The sequence below is a fragment of the Tamandua tetradactyla genome, chromosome 24 (genome assembly GCF_023851605.1).
Source record: "Tamandua tetradactyla isolate mTamTet1 chromosome 24, mTamTet1.pri, whole genome shotgun sequence".
Lineage (NCBI taxonomy): Eukaryota > Metazoa > Chordata > Mammalia > Pilosa > Myrmecophagidae > Tamandua > Tamandua tetradactyla.
The window spans coordinates 12227475-12245554 of record NC_135350.1 but is presented as its reverse complement, the minus strand read 5'-3'; the positions used below and the strand labels follow the sequence as shown (position 1 = coordinate 12245554).

At 36.8% G+C, this 18080-nt stretch overlaps 1 protein-coding gene across 1 annotated transcript in view; it reads left to right on the top strand.

The window, feature by feature from the left end:
- The window catches only part of ENPEP (glutamyl aminopeptidase), a 111188-nt gene that overhangs the window by 58991 nt on the left and 34117 nt on the right, over positions 1–18080 (top strand). The window contains exons 12-17 of the mRNA XM_077142544.1: positions 2176–2312; positions 2439–2494; positions 10119–10269; positions 11219–11292; positions 11396–11500; positions 11590–11760. Of these exons, the coding sequence (XP_076998659.1) occupies positions 2176–2312; positions 2439–2494; positions 10119–10269; positions 11219–11292; positions 11396–11500; positions 11590–11760 (694 nt within the window). The remainder of the gene's footprint in view (positions 1–2175; positions 2313–2438; positions 2495–10118; positions 10270–11218; positions 11293–11395; positions 11501–11589; positions 11761–18080) is intronic.

The window sequence follows — 18080 nt, the reverse complement described above, 5'->3', positions numbered from 1 at the left end:
CATGTTATTTCCCTGTCAATTCAACTCAAAACCACAGCGAGATACCTCTTCGTTCCCACGACGATAGTTATTATTGTTAAAACAGAGATTAACAAGTGTAGAGAAATTGGAACCCTCATGCATTGCCAGTGAGAATGTGAAATAGTACAACCACTGTTTAAAACACTTTGGCAGGGCGGGCCATGGTGGCTCAGCAGGTAGAGTTCTTGCCTGCCATGCTGGAAACCTGGGTTCAATTCCCGGTGCCTGCCCAAGCAAAAAAAAAGAAAAAGCACTTTGGCAGTTCTTCAAAAAGGTAAACATAGAATGACCGTATAATCCAGCAGTTCCACCTATAGGTATATATCCCAGATATCTGAAAACAGGAACTTAAACAGATCCTTGTACTCCAGTGTTCATAACAGCATTCTTCACAATAGATTGTGAAGAATGCTTGGTCTTCCATTATCACCTTCTATCTGTTGGCTAGATGCATCCAAGATGCACTGGTGGTGGAACCAGGAGAAGGAAGAAGTCATCATTCCTACAGAGGAATGTATAAATAAAGTGTGACATATCCATACGTTGGAGTACTGTTCAGCCACAAAAAAGAATGAAGCTCTGATACATACAACAACTTATATGAATATTGAAAACATTATGCTGTAAAATAAGCCAGACATAAAAGGACAAATATTGTATGGTTTCACTTACATGAAATATATAGAATGAACAGATCCACAAGACAGAAAGTTTAGAGGGTACCAGGAGCTGGAGGTGAAGGGGTCAGAGGGGAGGGAAGAGTAAGAAGTTATTACTTTAAGTGTAAAGAGTTTCTGCTTTGGATGATAAAAAGTTTTAGTAATGGAAAGTGGTGATGATAGCACAACACTGGAAAAATAATTAATGCCACTGAATTGTACTCTTAAAAAATGGTTAAAATTGCAAATTTTATGTATATAACACCACAATAAAATGGTTAAAAATTCCCTATTTCCCATCACTTAGAAAATGGATTCCTTAATATGGCATGTAGCTCTTCAAAAACCTCTGGCTTATATTTTGAGCCTCATCCCCAATTTTCCAATATCACACCCTATGTTTTCACTACATTAACTACTTGAAATGCTTCAAATATACCAAGTATTTCCAGGCCATTATTATAATTTTCTGTGGGGGGGGGGGATGCATGGTCCGGGAATCGAACCCGGGTCTCCCACATGGAAGGCAAGCTCCCTAACACTGAACCACCCACGCACCCCCCATGCCATTACTTAAATTGCATATTGTCTGTGAAACAAAAGAGTATGTGCACTGAAAAGTGTAGGAGTGATATAAATAACCTTAGCAAACATTGGTCATGTCAGAGCATTAGTATTATTTTAAGCAAGATAATTAACTTCAGTATCTTTTACCTAAAACATCTGTTCCTTCAATGTTGGACTTCTAAAATCCATTTCCTAGAGCCCTATGCAAATATTGGATGCTACTTTAGAATGAAGTTTAATTTCATAAATCCATTGATGAAGAAACATTGATATAATCAGTTGAAATAAGGAAGTAGAGAACTTTACAAAGATAAATAAAACTGGAAGAGCAAGTATGAAATGGATTACAAAATCAAGAATGTTGTATTTGGATTTTAGTCTTCTTGCAGATCTTCTTGACATTTTAAAAGCATTACTGATTCTCAAATCATTGTTCTGCTTAGCAACAGTCATTTCTATCAATTTAAATGTTGATTTTAATAAACAAAATACTTTTTAATGTTTACATTTTTATCTCCTCCCAAGGCTACCCCAGTGAATATTCTTTGTGTAGTTAATCCATTATGATTAGGAATATATGGACTCCCCCCAGAAGGCACGTACTTCTCTGTCTTTAGGCATTGTTTTCTTTTACTGAAGGATTGACAAGTGCAGAATTGCTTTACCCATTTGTAAGCTTCTGCCAATAAGAAGTGTAGTCAAATATTACAGGACACTTATTTATTTTTCAGCTAGCTCACTCCGGTGACGTTCTGAAGTTAGACAACTAAATAAGAATTAGTCTTTGGAGGTTTGGAATCAAATCAAACTTGACTTCTTGAGCTAATATTTCTTTTCTTGTCTCTTGTTTTTACCCTCTGGGTCTAATTTCCCTGTGTTTATAGTAAATGCAGACATGTTTCTCATTAATGTTTATTTACTACCATAGGAATTACTTTGACCTCTTCTAATCCTGATGGGAATGCTTTTCTCAAAATAAACCCAGATCATATTGGATTTTATCGTGTAAATTATGAAGAACCAACGTGGAACTGGATAGCTACAGATCTTACCTTGAACCACAAAGTAAGAGATAGCAATGGCTGTGAATTATTTTTTTATTCTAAGAATATCTTAGTGATATTCTTTTTTCAACACATTTTGCTTTATTTAAGAATCGTGTTTCTTACCTCTTTTTCTTCCTCCTCCCAGAACTTTTCTTCAGCTGATCGTGCAAGCCTTATTGATGATGCTTTTGCTTTGGCAAGGTAGGTTTTGGAATGAGACAAGGTCATTTAAAATACCAGGGGTTTTATCATAATGTGTTCTAATGGATTACACCAAAGTTAGCTAAACCGCAAGCATTAATAATTAATCATTTTAGTTTAAAACATCCAAATTCACTATTTATAACATGGTTTTGCATAACCCTAAAGCCGCCTATTTTAAGTTTAGATGATTGTCATAGCCAAAACACTGATATTAACCTTGAATTTACACACAAAAACCCATCTACCTTTGACTTTGAGTAGGTTTTGCCTTTATCAGAGTTCTCCAGCTAATTACAAGTGATATTTACAAATGCTCAGAAGCACCTTCATTATTTGATTTAACGAAAATGGCAAGCAATATATTTCCCCAATTCTTTTCTTTGAGCTAAAGCCCATTGTGAGATAGTATGGCTAGAACTGCCAAATCTTGTTCAGATCATTGGAGTATGATGCTCTGGGATTGCTCAGAATTAAAGTGCCATTGAGGAAAATTTACTTTTTATCTCACGATCTGAAGGGAACCTGCATTTAGAGGGGAAAATCAACATCGATTGGGAAAAGGTAGAAGCAATAACCATAGTACCTCTGAAATTTTTTCAGGTAGTTTAACAGCATGAATGCAACAAGTATTTATTGAGTATCTGCCACTTTTATAGGAGCTATGGACACAGCTGATTTATTTCACTGGCTTTGAAGTGGACTCAAATATGAAGTGGACATATTAAGAATTAGATGCTCCTTCCTTAAGACTCCTCTTATGGCCCCTGTGTCTGGATTAGATATGAGGTCCTTGTATTTCACCACAATGCTATTGTCATTATTTATTAAATTTTTCCTTTGCACCCACTAGACTATAAATTTCATGAGAGTAGGTCCCCAGACCATCTTTCTATTCATTTTATCACCAATCTATGACTGTTTCTGGCCTGTAATAGATGATCAATAAATTTATGCTGAACAGATGGCTGGAAGAATACCACAATAGCACTAACAGCATTAAATAACTCTTTGACACAAGCTTCCTAAATAGTATGATGGAAAACCTTCTCAGCATTCTTCAAAGAGGAAATTATAAGGTTAAAACATTGGCTCTTAAACTAGATTGAAATCCTGACTCCATTTAGGTTTGAATAAATTTCTTAACCTCTCTGTTTCGCTTTCCTTATCAATAAAATGGACATGACCTCATTAGAGTCTCTTGAAGAATAAATGAGATATTTATTTATTCCCAAAAGATTATCTGTTTTTCCAAAGATTGTTGAACAAACTGTATTACTTGATGTCCTAGTTTTCTTGACTGCTCAAGCAAATATCATGCAATGGTTTGGCTTAAACAATGGGGATTTACCGGCTCACAGTTTTGAGTCAAGGACAAGTCCAAATTAAGGTGTCATCAAGGTGACGCTTTTATGCCAAAGACTGGTATTCTGGGGCTGGCTGCCAGTGATCCCTGGTCTTGGGCTCTTCTGTCGCATGGAAATGTACATGGAAGCCTCTCCTGACCTTTCCCTTCTCTTCTGGCTTGTGTTGACTTTCAGCTTCTTGCTTCCTGTGGCTTTCCCTCTATCTTTCTGAATTACATTACACTTACAAAGGACTCCAGGAACAGGATTAAGACCTGTCCTGGTTGAATTGGGCTACACCTTAATTGAAAAAACCTCATCAGAAGGTTCCACTTAGAATTAGTTCAGACCCATAGGAATGAATTAAGTTTAAGAACATGTTTTTTCTGGAGTACATAGTCCAAACCACCATACTTGATAATGATGATTCCAAGAATTAATGGAAGAATGTAGTTTACCATTTCTTGTATTGACTCACCCAAAATGCATCCACCATTGATTCATACCAAAACAGCTGCATTTTATGAAGCTGTTCTGAATCTGAAATTTGGATCCCTAGTGTGGATACCAGACACTAGACAATATGATTCTTCAAGTTTACTTTCCCAGATACATATTAGAAAATTATTTTCCTTCTGTTACATAGCACATCATTCATTCATTTAATAACTATTTATTGAGAACCTACAATATATATGATACTATTTTAGATCCTGAGAAATTAAGTTGTAAAAGAAGATGCTCAACAAATATTTATAAACATAATAGAACTATTTATATTATTTTCTAGAAAATACTACTGTGAATACACTGTTACTTTTCCCAAAGTTTGGTATTTCGGTGTTGGAAATTACACAGAACTGTAATATCTCCATAGTTTAATTCTCATCTCAATACATAATGTAGACAATGCTTTTTGTTCTAAGATGAAGTGAAAGCTTCTTTATCAGCTCTCTCTGAGTAACTGTGTATTGAGCAAATAATTCACACAATTGAGTTATTTTTCTTACATTTGCTCAGCCCTTGCCCATAGCCTCCTAAAATTGTGAAGAGTTGCAGTAAGGGAGAAAGTGAAACAAATTGGGAAAACAAAAATATGTAGCATCGTACAACAGTAGATCTGGAAAATACCTGGTAAGTCACCTGACCCAATTTCCTTCTGCAACACATGAGGAAAATGGGTATCAGGGAAGAGCAGACTCCACCAGAACTTGATGAAGGCCATGTCCAGATCAGTTTGAAACTTTAAGGGGGAAGAAAGCAGAAAGGTGTAGAAAATAGGTAAATGCTAGTGGTTGGATTAAAATTTCCATATTTCCACTCAGGTGTTCAAAAAGAAATATAACTGTTCTGTTTAATAAGCTGGACTAAAAGGGTGCATATGAAAATAAATGCATTTTTTATTCCTTCTGTCTCATCAAAGCCAATCTGAAGGGCTAGTTCTTTTACTAGCTGTTTTAGTTTGCTGAGACTGCCAGAAATGCAATACACCAGAGATGGATCAGCTTTTATAGAGAGGATTTATTTAGTTAAAAATTTACTAGTTTGAAAAGGCACATGGTGATGTCTGCTGGCCTTCCCTCCCAGCTTTTGTCTTCAAATGGCTTTCCCCAGGAAATGTCCTTTTTGCATCTCCAAATGTCTGGGTCTGAGCTGCTCTGAGCTGCTCTCTTCTTACTCCTCCTTTCAAGCCTCACTCATCCTCTTAACTGACTGCAGATGTAATCAGACATAGATGAACCAAAAGCTGATGATTTAAGTCTGTAGCAACAGAACAGCTGGGTACCATCACCTGGTCAAGTTGACATCTGAACCTAACTACCACATTAGCCCTGAATGGAATATCAGCTGTGCACATGTCTTGGTTTCCTTGCCTTGCCATAACAAAGTACAACAAATTGGGTGGCATAAAACAATAGAAAGTTATTGTCTCTAGTTCTGGAGGTTAAATGTTTGAAGTCAAGGTATTAGCAGGGCCCTACTTCCTTCAAAGTCCATAGGGAAGAATCTATTCCATGCCTCTCCTGGTCTCTGACAGCGCCTTGCCAGCAATCCCTGGTGCTCTATGCCTTCATCTTCACGTGGTATTCTCTCTCTGTCCAGATATCCTCTTCTTATAAGGATACCTGAAATATTGGATTAAAAGCCCACCCTACACCAGTATAACCTCATTTTAACTTGCCTAATTCCATCAGTAATGACCATATTTTCAAAGAAGGTCATATTCTGAAGTACTAGGGACAAGAAATCCAACATATCTTTTTGGAGAACACAGTTCAACCCACAATAACACGTGACTCTTTTGGTCAGTGTAAGGAATAAAAATTCACCAGTTTCAGTCCCATGATATACCCAGTCCAATAAAACCATCAAAGCTTTTAACTGCATATAAAGCTTCTCTCTGCACCCAACTCATGCCAACTTCAGGCTGACCCTCTGTAATGGGAATGTTTTGCTTCATTTCCTCTCTGTTTCCCTGCTTGGAGCTTTTATTTCTCCTCACTTACTAGGCTGCCTCTATTTGTCCAGAGTGAAGGCAAGAAACAAAGAGGAAGAGCAGGTGAGAGAAAGAAAAATCCTGATGATCTGACTTCTTTAGGTGCTCTATAAACTTCAAAAGTGTTTAAAGCTGACTCTCTTGTGGGGTATTTTCATGATATTTCCACCCCCCCCCCACACTGATATACCATTGCCAAGGATCTTTCTCCTGCAGTTCCTTTGAGGTAGGAAGGTGTATCTACTCCATCTGGTTGCCTTTCATGAGTCCTTTTATCACTTCAGCATATAGCTTTGTCCAGTGGTGGCATCCTCAACCCTCCCAGGACCCTCTTAGTATCTGTGACAACCTCTGATTCAAATCTTGACCATAAGGAGCGTTCATGTGCAGCCTCATCTCTTCACTCTGAGGTCAGACAACTAACTAACCATAATCTCGTCCTTTAGAATTTTCAGGGTATCAGGTTTGATGTGTGGGAAATGCATGGAGGGGAGAGCCCTCACAACTACAACACTTTCCAAAAGCCTTCTTCTAAAAGTTCTCACTCTCTCCCTTAGCCTTTGAAACCTCTTTTATAGACTGGTAGTTGGGTTATTAGGTGAGGATCACAAACTCTGCTCTTAGCCATGGACGCCCTACTATGATGGTCTTGCATCTTACTCTGGAGTACAGGCCAATGGTGGCCTTGCCAAAACCAAGACAGAAAGAATTCTTTTTTATCGACCTTTTACTGTAGTTTTCTTTTTTCTTTCTGGTAATTTATATTGTGCTCTGTAGCCCACTGTGTGCTAGACCTTGTGAAAAGGGTGGGGGCTAACATAAGTGAAAGCAGAGACTTCTAATTATCAAGCCCATGGGTGGGAGAAGGGGTCACTAAGTGTGGATCAAATAATGAAGAGGATAGTTTAAAAGACTACCTAGGAGCAGTCTGAGAGACTGTGAGAAGATGGTGGAGTAGGAAGCTACGGGAATCAGTCCCTCCACTGGAAGAACTATCAAACACGCATAACTATCTGAATCAACTATTTTGAAACTCTGGGGTCCAATAGAACAATGTATAGCATCCAGGGAAGAGTGGGGGAAGAAGCTGGTAAATTATGATAAATACCAGTAAATTGCTCTCTCTGCACAGTGGTTAACTTTGCCCAGCCCCCCATCCTTATAGCAGGCATCAGTGGGGTCTGGCCACTGGTGAAACTTGCTGATGCCAAAAAAGGGACGTAAAAATCCACTTCTCCAAGATTCAGTGGGGAAATGGACCTGCTGGTCACAGCTCTTGATTAGCTGCTTCAGGCTGCTTCAGATTACTGGTGACCTGGCTTGAGAGCAGCTGTTCCTACTCAAACTGGACAGAGGTGTTGGAGGGGACTTAAAGATGGTACACTTCCTCAGAGCTGTGGAGGATAGTTAAAGGGCTATATTTGCTGGGCAGGCCAAGAAAGCACAGCTTTGGGAAGCCATGGAAGAAGATCCTGGCACCCCTCCTGCCTACTCCCTCATCTCCTCTCCAGGGCAGTGTGGAGCTGGCAGGTACTCCCTTTGTAGGTTCTTCTGGTTGAGAAAAACAGACTTGGAAAATTTCTGTCCAGCATGCCTCCCCTCCCAGAATTTACCCTCCAGACACAAGCAACTTCAGTCAATCTATGCAGTGTAAGAAACAAAGAAACAGGAAATGGTGACCCATCCAAAGGAAGGGGATAAAAATCCAGATCACCCCAATGAAAAAAACTAGACTGTGGACATACTGGTCAAAGACGCTAAAAAATAATCTTTGGTATGCTCAAGGAGATGAAGGAAAATACAGAGAAAGAACTAAAGGAAATCAGGAAAGCAATGAATGAGCAATATGGAAATCTTAATAAAGAGAGAAATTTTCAAAGAAACCAAGCTGAACTACTGGAGTTAAAGATCACAAAATAATTGAAATGAAAAATTCCCAGGAGGATTTCACCAGCATATTGGAGGTGGCAGAAAAAAGAATCAGTAAGCTCAAAGACAAAACAATCTAAATGAATCAGACTGAGGATCAAAAAGGAAAAAGAACCATAAAAAGTAAAAATAACTTAGGAGACCTCCGGGACACCATCAAATGTACAATGCATGCAGTATGGGAGTTCCAGAAGGAGAAGAAAGAGAGAAAGGGGCAGAGATAATATTCAAAGAAATAATAGCAAAAACTTCCCAATGTCATGAAGTTCCAGTATGCACATGCACATATGCAATATGCAATTCAATATGAAGATATGAATATGCACACTCAAGAAGCCCAGAGAACATTAAATGGGATAAACTTGAAGAAAAATACGGGTCATCATATATTGATCAAACCTTGGAAAGGAAAGGACAAGGATCAAGTTAAAGCTGCAAGACAAAAGCAGGATATTATGTACAAGGGAGTCCCAATTAGATTGAGTACTGGTTCCTCAATGGAAACCATGAGGCAGGAAGCAGTGGGTTGAAATAGTTAAACATTCTCACATAAAACACTCCTTTTCTCGGCCTTGTTTATACTTTAAGGATGACTATACGCTTTAAATCATAAATCCTTCTAAATAAGATCAGGAACTAAGAAAATAGAGAAATCATCTCTCAAAACTGAAAACAAACTTTGTATCATACCTAATTATATGATGCCAAATATTTTTATTCTTAACTATCTCTGCAATATTAGGTCATCCAGTAATCAAATTCTTAATCCATTACTACAGGGAGAAATCAAGATATAATTACTTTATTCTTCATTCATAAATGACCTCAAATATAATACCCCTTGCTGTATTAGTATTCCTAAACCCAATAATTAAAAAGCCAAACTTTCAAAATGTAATTTGAAAAGATAGCATTTCTATCTGAGATTCTTTTCAAAAGCTAGGACATGATTTTAAATGATTCTAGAATCATTTCTAAGGTGTGGGAAGAGACTAATTTCTTTAAATCTTGAAATGTCAATGGTTCGTCTTAATTTCTGAAGAAAAAATCGATATTTTATTTACCAAGATAATTGGTAAATAAATAAAAAGGAGATGTTTTGGTGTAAAATGTAAGTTCAATTTGAATGTTTTAAGTATTCTATGATTTATTAAGAACTTTTCTTTCCTCTTAGTATGGAAATGTAAGTAATTTCAGTATGCTACATTTAAACTGATACATTTATACATCATAACCAGCCTGTAAACCTAAATTTTAAAATTTATTATTTGTCAACATTAACTGCACAACTAAATGACTTTTGTTTTAGCTGAATTTTGCTATAGTGATTTTTGAAATGTACATCTTAATGTTCTTTCTTCCTCTTTACTGTTGAATATATTTTCATGCTAATGTATCATTGGGAACAAACTTTTTTTTTAATTTTTAAATATTTTTTAAACATAACATACAAACACGAACATTCTTACTGTATGATCATTCCATTATTGGTATATAATCTGTAACTCACAATATCATCACACAGTTGTTTATTCATTACCACAATCACTTCTTAGAACATTTGCATCAATCCAGAAAAAGAAATGAAAAGAAAAAAAAAATTCATACATACCATGCATCCTCCCCCTCCCCCTCCCCCTCTTCAATCACCAGCATTTCAATCCACTAAATTTGTTTTAACATTTGGGAACAAACATTTTTGACTGGCCCTCAACAATAAATGCATTTCCTTGATTGTTTAGTAGAAGAATTCTCATTAGCATTCATGCTATGATCCCCATAGATGTACCTTCAGTCTAATGGAAACTACTGTTTATTATTTTAATTAACTGTGTGTGTTTTTTCATCTCAGAGCTCAACTGCTTGATTATAAGGTGGCTCTGAACTTGACCAAGTATCTCAAAATGGAAGAGGATTTTTTACCATGGCAGAGAGTCATTTCGGCTATAACCTACATCATTAGCATGTTTGAAGATGATAAAGAGCTGTATCCTATGATTGAGGTGATGACAATGTCATGATATCTTATGAAAGTAAATGTTTATCCATTAGTAGAATAGGAAGCTTTCTGGAAGGAGGAGCTAGCTCCTGAGGAAACACAAAAATATATCTGCCTGCCAAGTGAAATCAAAGAAAAATGCAATGACTCAGCTAATCAAAGCAAAAGATGTTACCTTTTCTTTTTCAATTTGTAGTGTATCAGTACTTATGATTCAGTACTGTTAAAATACTATTTTAAGATACCACTTAAAAGTATTTTGGCATTAGACGGAATAAAATAATACTTTATTTAAAATAGACAACATTCTATACCTAGATATTAACTGGGTCTTATTTTACAGAGATAAAATGTAAATTTCCATAGTGAGTGATTTTATTGCACAATAGTCATTCTGAATACTGAGCTTATCTTTGTAATTTCTATTTTAGACAAATTCTGGATTCAAATCTGTAGCTGTTCCTCTTACTAAATGAAATTGCTTGGATAAATGGTTCCATAATTGTAAACTTAAACATCCTTTGTAAAATAAGAATGAGAGCACTTGCCTACTTATGGTGATGGGATACTGAAGATCAAATAAAAGTCCTTTGTAAATCCTAAAGCAATATACAAATATTAACTATTGTTATTGTTTACTCAATTCTTGAACCATGTTTTTAATGCAACAAGTATGTCAGGTGTTATTCTATTACCTATTTTGACTAAAAATGGAGGTAGAAAGGGGCCTACCAAACTTTTATAAAACATTAGAGAAAGGTCTAAGATGGTTCATATGTTTAGGATTGAAACAAACTTGCAATGCGATAACTGAATACATCTCTTTCCTAAGACTGGCCCGGAATTCTCTAAACTAATAAAAAATTAAGATACTAGGGGCATTAGATTATAATGCACAGGAGATGTTGCTAAATAGTAAATTGTTATTCATTTTGTATGATGCTTTATTTCAGGAATACTTCCAAGGTCAAGTGAAGCCCATTGCAGATTCTCTGGCATGGGAAGATACTGGAGACCACCTCACAAAGTCATTATCTTTTTAAACCTAATATTCATTAACATTTGTTTGCGTGTTTTAAGGCCTTGAAAAGTGTTTATGGCCTAAGCTCTGTGCTTGTTTATCTTCTAAGGTTGCTCCGTGCCTCTGTGTTAGGGCTTGCATGCAAGATGAGCGACAGAGATGCTCTGAACAACGCATCCCGGTTATTTGAGCAGTGGCTAAGTGGAACTGTAAGGTGACTATTCACTGAGTTTTACCTTCTAGAAGAGCTTGAGTTGGAAAAATGAGTAATGAGAATCTCTGAAACACTGTTTCTTCTTCTAGTCTTCCTGTAAACCTCAGGCTTCTGGTGTATCGGTATGGAATGCAGAACTCTGGCAATGAGGTTTCATGGAACTACACTCTTGAGCAATACCAGAAAACTTCATTGGCTCAAGAAAAGGAAAAACTGCTCTATGGATTAGCATCAGTGAGAAACATCACTCTTCTGTCAAGGTAAGTTTGGGCTTTTATTTAACTTAGATGAATGGTATTTATGACTTAAGTGTCATAGTTTCTTTAAAAATCTAACTGAAGAAGATGTCCTTTCCAAAAAATCCATTAAAAATTATTTTCCCTGCAAAAGACAAAATAGCCAAGTAAGAATAGTTTTTAAACAGTAGAGAAATGTAATGTCATGAAAAAATAATGGAGGTAGGCAGTTTCCAGTTTTGTGCTGTGTCTTAATGTTTTCATCCCTGACCCGAGCTCTTTCTCTTTCTGTTTTGTCATTCTTAAAATATTGGATGTCTCGTGACTTCTAGTGGGTATTCACACAAACATGTTCAGTGAAGGAAGGACAGGAACGAAAGAGTTTCTCCTCACAAGGCTCGGTCTTTTACATCAAGGCGACAATGGTCTCTTCTTCCCCACATAATCTACAACTGGTCATGTATCAACCACTTGATTATTCATTGACTAAGATGAACTTGATTTCTTTTGATTGTCTAGGGCCAATCATGCTTCCCTGGGGATGAGACAGGGGTCTGTCTTTCCTAGGATCAAGGAGACCTAATGATCCCTGAACAGAACTGTACTCTGTCAGCAGGCAAATAGGAGTGTCTGCCCCAATGTGCACACACAACAAACGTATTTGCACTCTACATAGGAGGTACACAGACCACTTGAAGCTCATCTCCTCCTTTTCCACACCCATGTCCCTAATTGACTACCTTCTGCCTTAGTGCATTTTTTGCATAATTATGACTTCTTAGGTATTCACTTCATACCTTTAACCAACATTTATGATGTCTTTTCTATGTATAAGTATATACATTGTGAGAATAAGAATGGGTAAGACATGATAGTTGCCCTTGGGAGAGGGAGAGGCATTAGAATGTAAACAGTAAATGACAGTGTAGGAGAATATATGCTATAATAAAATGTCTTCTGCACTCTCTGTAAGTGTGCAAGTTATCAACATATTGCCTTGCAGCTCTAAATCCACCCTCCTTTGCGCTGTTTTGTCCCTCGGACTCCCCACTATAAACATTTCTCCTTTGCTAACTAATCAATGTTAGGCTTTGTCACTCGAAGGTGCCAGAAGGATATTTCAAGGCACAGCAGAGAAGGGAGCTTTACTTCTTGGCTCCAATGTGTTCTTCTTCTTGCTCCTATAATGTATATACCAGTGGCAGATAGGACACCATGTTCTCCATCTTGTGGTGTGTGTTGGCAGTGCATAGGGTGGCTTCCTACTCAAGAGTGCTGGCCAACAAGCACACCAGTACATGACTTCCTGCTTACTCCTGCTCACCAACCCTAGTATACCACGTGTGGACCCAGAAAACTTCTCCCCCATCTGGTGGGCTGCAACCATACTCTCTGCATCAGGGTCTACATCTCAGGCTTCAAGAGAGTGGTGATTCTTTTTTTTCCTTCATTTTTTCATTAGAGAAATTGTAGGTTTACATAAAAATCATGCATAAAATATAGAATTCCCATATATCACCCCATTATTAACACCTTGCAATAGTGTGGTATATTTGTTACAATTCATGAAAGAACATTTTTATAATTGTACTTTTACCTATAGTCCATTGTTTACAATATGGTTCACTGTGTTGTACAATTCTCTGTGTTTTTTTTTTAATTTTTATTCTGTTACCATATGTACAACCTAAAATTTCCTCTTTTAGCCACATTAAAATATATAATTCTGTCCTTCCAGTAGTATTCATAATGTCCTGCTACTGTCACTACTATCCATTGCCAAAATTTTTCCATCAACACAAATAGAAATGCTGTGTAATTTAAACATTAACTACCCACTTCTTACCCCTACCTGGAAATCTATATTCCAGTTTATCCATTCATCAGTTGAAGGACACTTGGGATGCATCCATGATGCCACTATGAACATTGGTATGCAAATATCTGTTGGAGTCCCTGCTTTCAGTTCTTTAGGGTATATACTGAGAAGTGGGATTGTCAGGTCATTATGGTAATTCTATACTTAACTTTCTGAAGAACTGCTGAATTGTCTTCCATAACGGTTGCATCATTTTGCAATATCCCACCAACAATGAAGGAATGTTCTTATTTCTTCGTATGTTCCACACTTGTAATTTTCCAATTTTTAATAGTAGCCATTCTAGTGGGTGAGAAACAGTAGTTGTAGTTTTGATGTGCATTGCCTTACTGGCTAAGGATGTTGTGCCAGTTTGAAACTGTGTGTATGCCAGAAAAGCCATGCTCTTTAATCCTGATTCAAAATTGCTGGATGGGATCTTTTTGATTAAGTTGTTTCCATGGAGATGTGACCCACCCAATTGTGGGTGGGACCTCTTGATCAGGTGATTTCCATATAGATGTGTCTCCACCCATTTAAGGTGGGGTTGCTTACTAGAGTCCTTAAAGAGGGAACCATTTTGGAAAAGCTTCAGAACCCTCACAACCAGAGACCTTTGGAGATATAGAAAGAAAACACACCAGAGGAAAACATTTGAAGAAGTGGTGAGAGAAAGTTAGCAGATGTCACCATGTGCCTTCCCAGCTGACAAAGAAGCGTGAACATCATTGGCTGTTTCTTGACTCAAGGTGTCTTTCCCTGGATGCCTTAGTTTGGACATTTACATGACCTTAGAACTATAAACTTGCAACTTACTAAGTTCCATTTTTAAAAGCTATTCCATTTCTGGTACATTACATTCAGGCAGCTTTAACAAACTAAAACAGATATTGAGCAGCTTTTCATGTGCTTTTTGACCATTTGTATATCCTCATTGGATAAATGTCTATTAAAGTATTTTGCTCATTTTTAAATTGTATTTGGACTTTATTGTTAACTTGAAAGATTTATTTACATAGCCTGTGTTTTTGTTTGCTGAAGCCACCAGAATGCAACACACCAGAGATGGATTGACTTTTAAAAAGGGAATTTATTTAGTTAGAAATTTGTGGTTCTTCAGAGCAAAGGCACTAGCTTTCATCTGAGAGTCTTTGTTACATGGAAAGACACATGGCAACTTCTGCTGGTCTTTTTCTTGGCTTCTAGGTTCCAAAGGCTTTCCTCAAGGTGAGTCCTTTCTGTATCTCCAAATGTCTGGGCTGAGCTGTAAGTGCTAAGAGGAGGTATGCTGAGCTGCTGAGCTCTCTTCTGAACTCTCTCTCTTTTAAGCCTCCACCTAACTAAATTAAACCTCACTCATTGTGGAAAGCACTCCCTGCAAATGTAATCAGCCATAGATGAGTTTCACATACTGATAATTTTAATCCACAGAAACAGAACAATGGGGTATCATCACCTGGCCAAGTTGATACCTGAACCTAACTGCCACAGCCTGGATAGTAAACCTTTGTGGTATGTGTGGTTTCCAAACATTTTCTTCCATTGAGTAGGTTGTATTCTAATTTTCATGGTGAAGTCCTTTGATGCACAAAGGTTTTCCATTTTGATGAGGTCTCATCTATCATTTTTTTCTTTTGTTGCTCATGCTTTGAATGTAAAGTTTAAGAAACCACAGCTTAACACAAGGTCCTTAAGGAGTTCTAGGTTCTTATATTTAAATCTCTGGCCCATTTGGAGTTGATTTTTCTATATAGTGTGAGGAAGTGGTCTATATTCATTCTTTTGCATATGGACACCCAGTTTCCCAGCACCATTTGTTGAAGAGACCATTCTTACCCAATTGAGTGGAATTGGCACCCTTGTTAAAAATAATATGGGCATAAACATAAGAATTGATTTCTGAACCCTCAATTTTATTGCCTTGGTCTGCACACTTATCTTTGTGCCATTATCATGTTGTTTTGCTTACAGTGGGCTTTGTAATTAGTTTTAAGATCAAGAAGTGTGAGTCCTCCAGCTTCACATATTTTCAAGTTGATTTTGGCTACTTGGGGCCTCTGACCCTTGCATATAAATTTTATGATTGGATTTTCCATTTCTACAAAGAAAGGTATTATTAGTTTAATTGGGACTGCATTGAATCTATAAATTTCTTTGGGAAGGCTTGACATCTTAATGATATTTAATCTTCCAAAATGAACATGGAATGTCATTCCATTTATTTAGGTCTCCTATGATTTCTCTTAGCAATGTTTTATGTTCTCCTATGTACAAGTCCTGTACATCCTTGGTTATATTTATTTCTAGATATTTAATTCTTTTAGTTGCTATTGTAAATGAATTTTTTCTTGATTTCTTATTCAGATTGTTCGTTACTAATGTATAGAAACATGCTGATTTTGGGTATAGAAACTCAGCTACTTTGCTGAGTTTATTAATTAGCTCTTGAAGCATTGTTGTACGATTTTAATTTTTTTTTTTTTTGCATATAGGATCTTATCTGCAAATAGGGAAAGTTTCACTTCTTCCTTTCCAATTTAGATGCTGTTCTAGTTTGCTAGCTGCTGGAATGCAACATACCAGAAATAGAATGGGTTTTAAAAAGGGGAATTTAAAAGTTGCTAGTTTACAGTTCTAAGGCTGAGAAAATGTCACAATTAAAGCAAGTCTATAAAAATGTTCAAATTAAGGCACCCAGGGAAAGATACTTTGGTTCAAGAAGGCTAATAAAGCTCAAGGTTTCTTTCTCCACTGGAAAGGCACATGGTGAAATGGCAATGTCTGCTAGCTTCCTCTCCTGACCTCTTGCTTCATGAAGCTCCCTAGAGGCATTCTCCTTCTTCATCTCCAAAGGTCACTGACTGGTGGACTTCATGTAGTTCCCTTGCATGCTGCTGTGGTTTTGTAGCTCTCTCCTTGTTCTCAAAAGGAGCTCTCTCCAAAATGTCTCTTTTATAGGATTCCAGTAAACTAATCAAGACCCATGTAAAATGGGTGGAGACACGTCTCTATCTAATCAAGTTCATACAAGTGATTGAATCACATCTCCATGGAGATAACCTAATCAAGTTTACAACCTATAGTACTGAATAGGGATTAGAAGACACTGTTGCTCCCACAAGATTGATCAGGATTAAAACATGGCTTTTCTAAGGTCCTTTCAAACCAGCACAGATGCCTTTTATTTAGTTTTCTTGCCTAATTGCACTGGCTAGAACTTCTAATGCAAAGTGATGAGAGTGGGTACCCTAGTCTTGTTCCTCATCTTAGAGAGAAAGTTGTCAGCCTTCCACCATTGAGTATGATGTTTGTTGTGAGTTTTTCCTAGATACCCTTTATCATGTCAAGAAAGTTTCCTTCCATTCCTAGTTTTTTAAGTGTGTTTGTCAAGAAGTGGTGCTGGATTTGTCAAATGCCTTTTCTGCATCAATTGAGATGATCATGTATTTTTTTCCCTTTTTTTCTGTTAACGTGGTACATTGCATTTACTGATTTTCATATGTTTAAGCTGTCTTGCATACCTAGGATGAATCCCACCTAATCATGGTGAATAATTATGTTGATGTGTGTTGGATTCCATTTGCTAGTATTTTGTTGAGGAGTTTTGCATCTATATTCATAAGGGCTATTGTTCTATGGTATTATTTTCTTGTTATTACTCTATAGCATTCAGTATATCCTTATATGGCTTTAGTATGAGGGGTATGTTGGTTTCATAGAATAATTTAGGGAGTTTTCCCTCCTCTTCAAATTTTTGGAAGAGTTTGAGCAGAATTGGTTTTAATTCTTCTTGCAATATTTGTTTAAATTCCACCTGAAGTAATTTGATCCTGGGTTTTTCTCTCTTGGGAGGTTTTTGTACTGATTCAGTCTCTTTATTCACTATTGGTTTATTGAGATCTTCTATTTCTTCTTAAGTCAATGTAGGCAGTTTGTGTGTTTCTAGGAATTTGTCCATCTCATGTAGGTTACTGAATATATTAGTGTACACATTGCTCATGGTATTCTTTTATATTTCTTTATATTTCTGTGGGGTTGGTAGTCACGTCCCCCCTTTCACTTCTGAGTTTGGTTTTGTGCTCTCTCTCTTTTTTTCCTTGTCAGTCTCCCTAAAGGTTTATTGCTTTTCTTATCTTTTCAAAGAATCAACTTTTGGCTTTGTTGATTCTCTCTGTCATTTCTTTATTCTCTGTTTCATTTAGCTCTGTTGTAATCTTTAATATTTCCTTCTTTCTGCTCATTTTGGACTTAGTTTCTTCTTTTTCTAGGTCCTCCAGTTTGAGGTTAAGTCTCTGATTTGTACTCTTTCTTTCTTTTTAATGTAAGCATTTAGAACTATAAATTTCACTCTAAGCATAGCCATTGCTATGTTGCATAACTTTGGGTATGTTGTGTTTTTATTTTCATTCATCTCAAAATATTCCCTAATTTCCCATGTGATTTCTGCATTGACCCATTGATTAAGAAAACATGGTTTAATTACTGT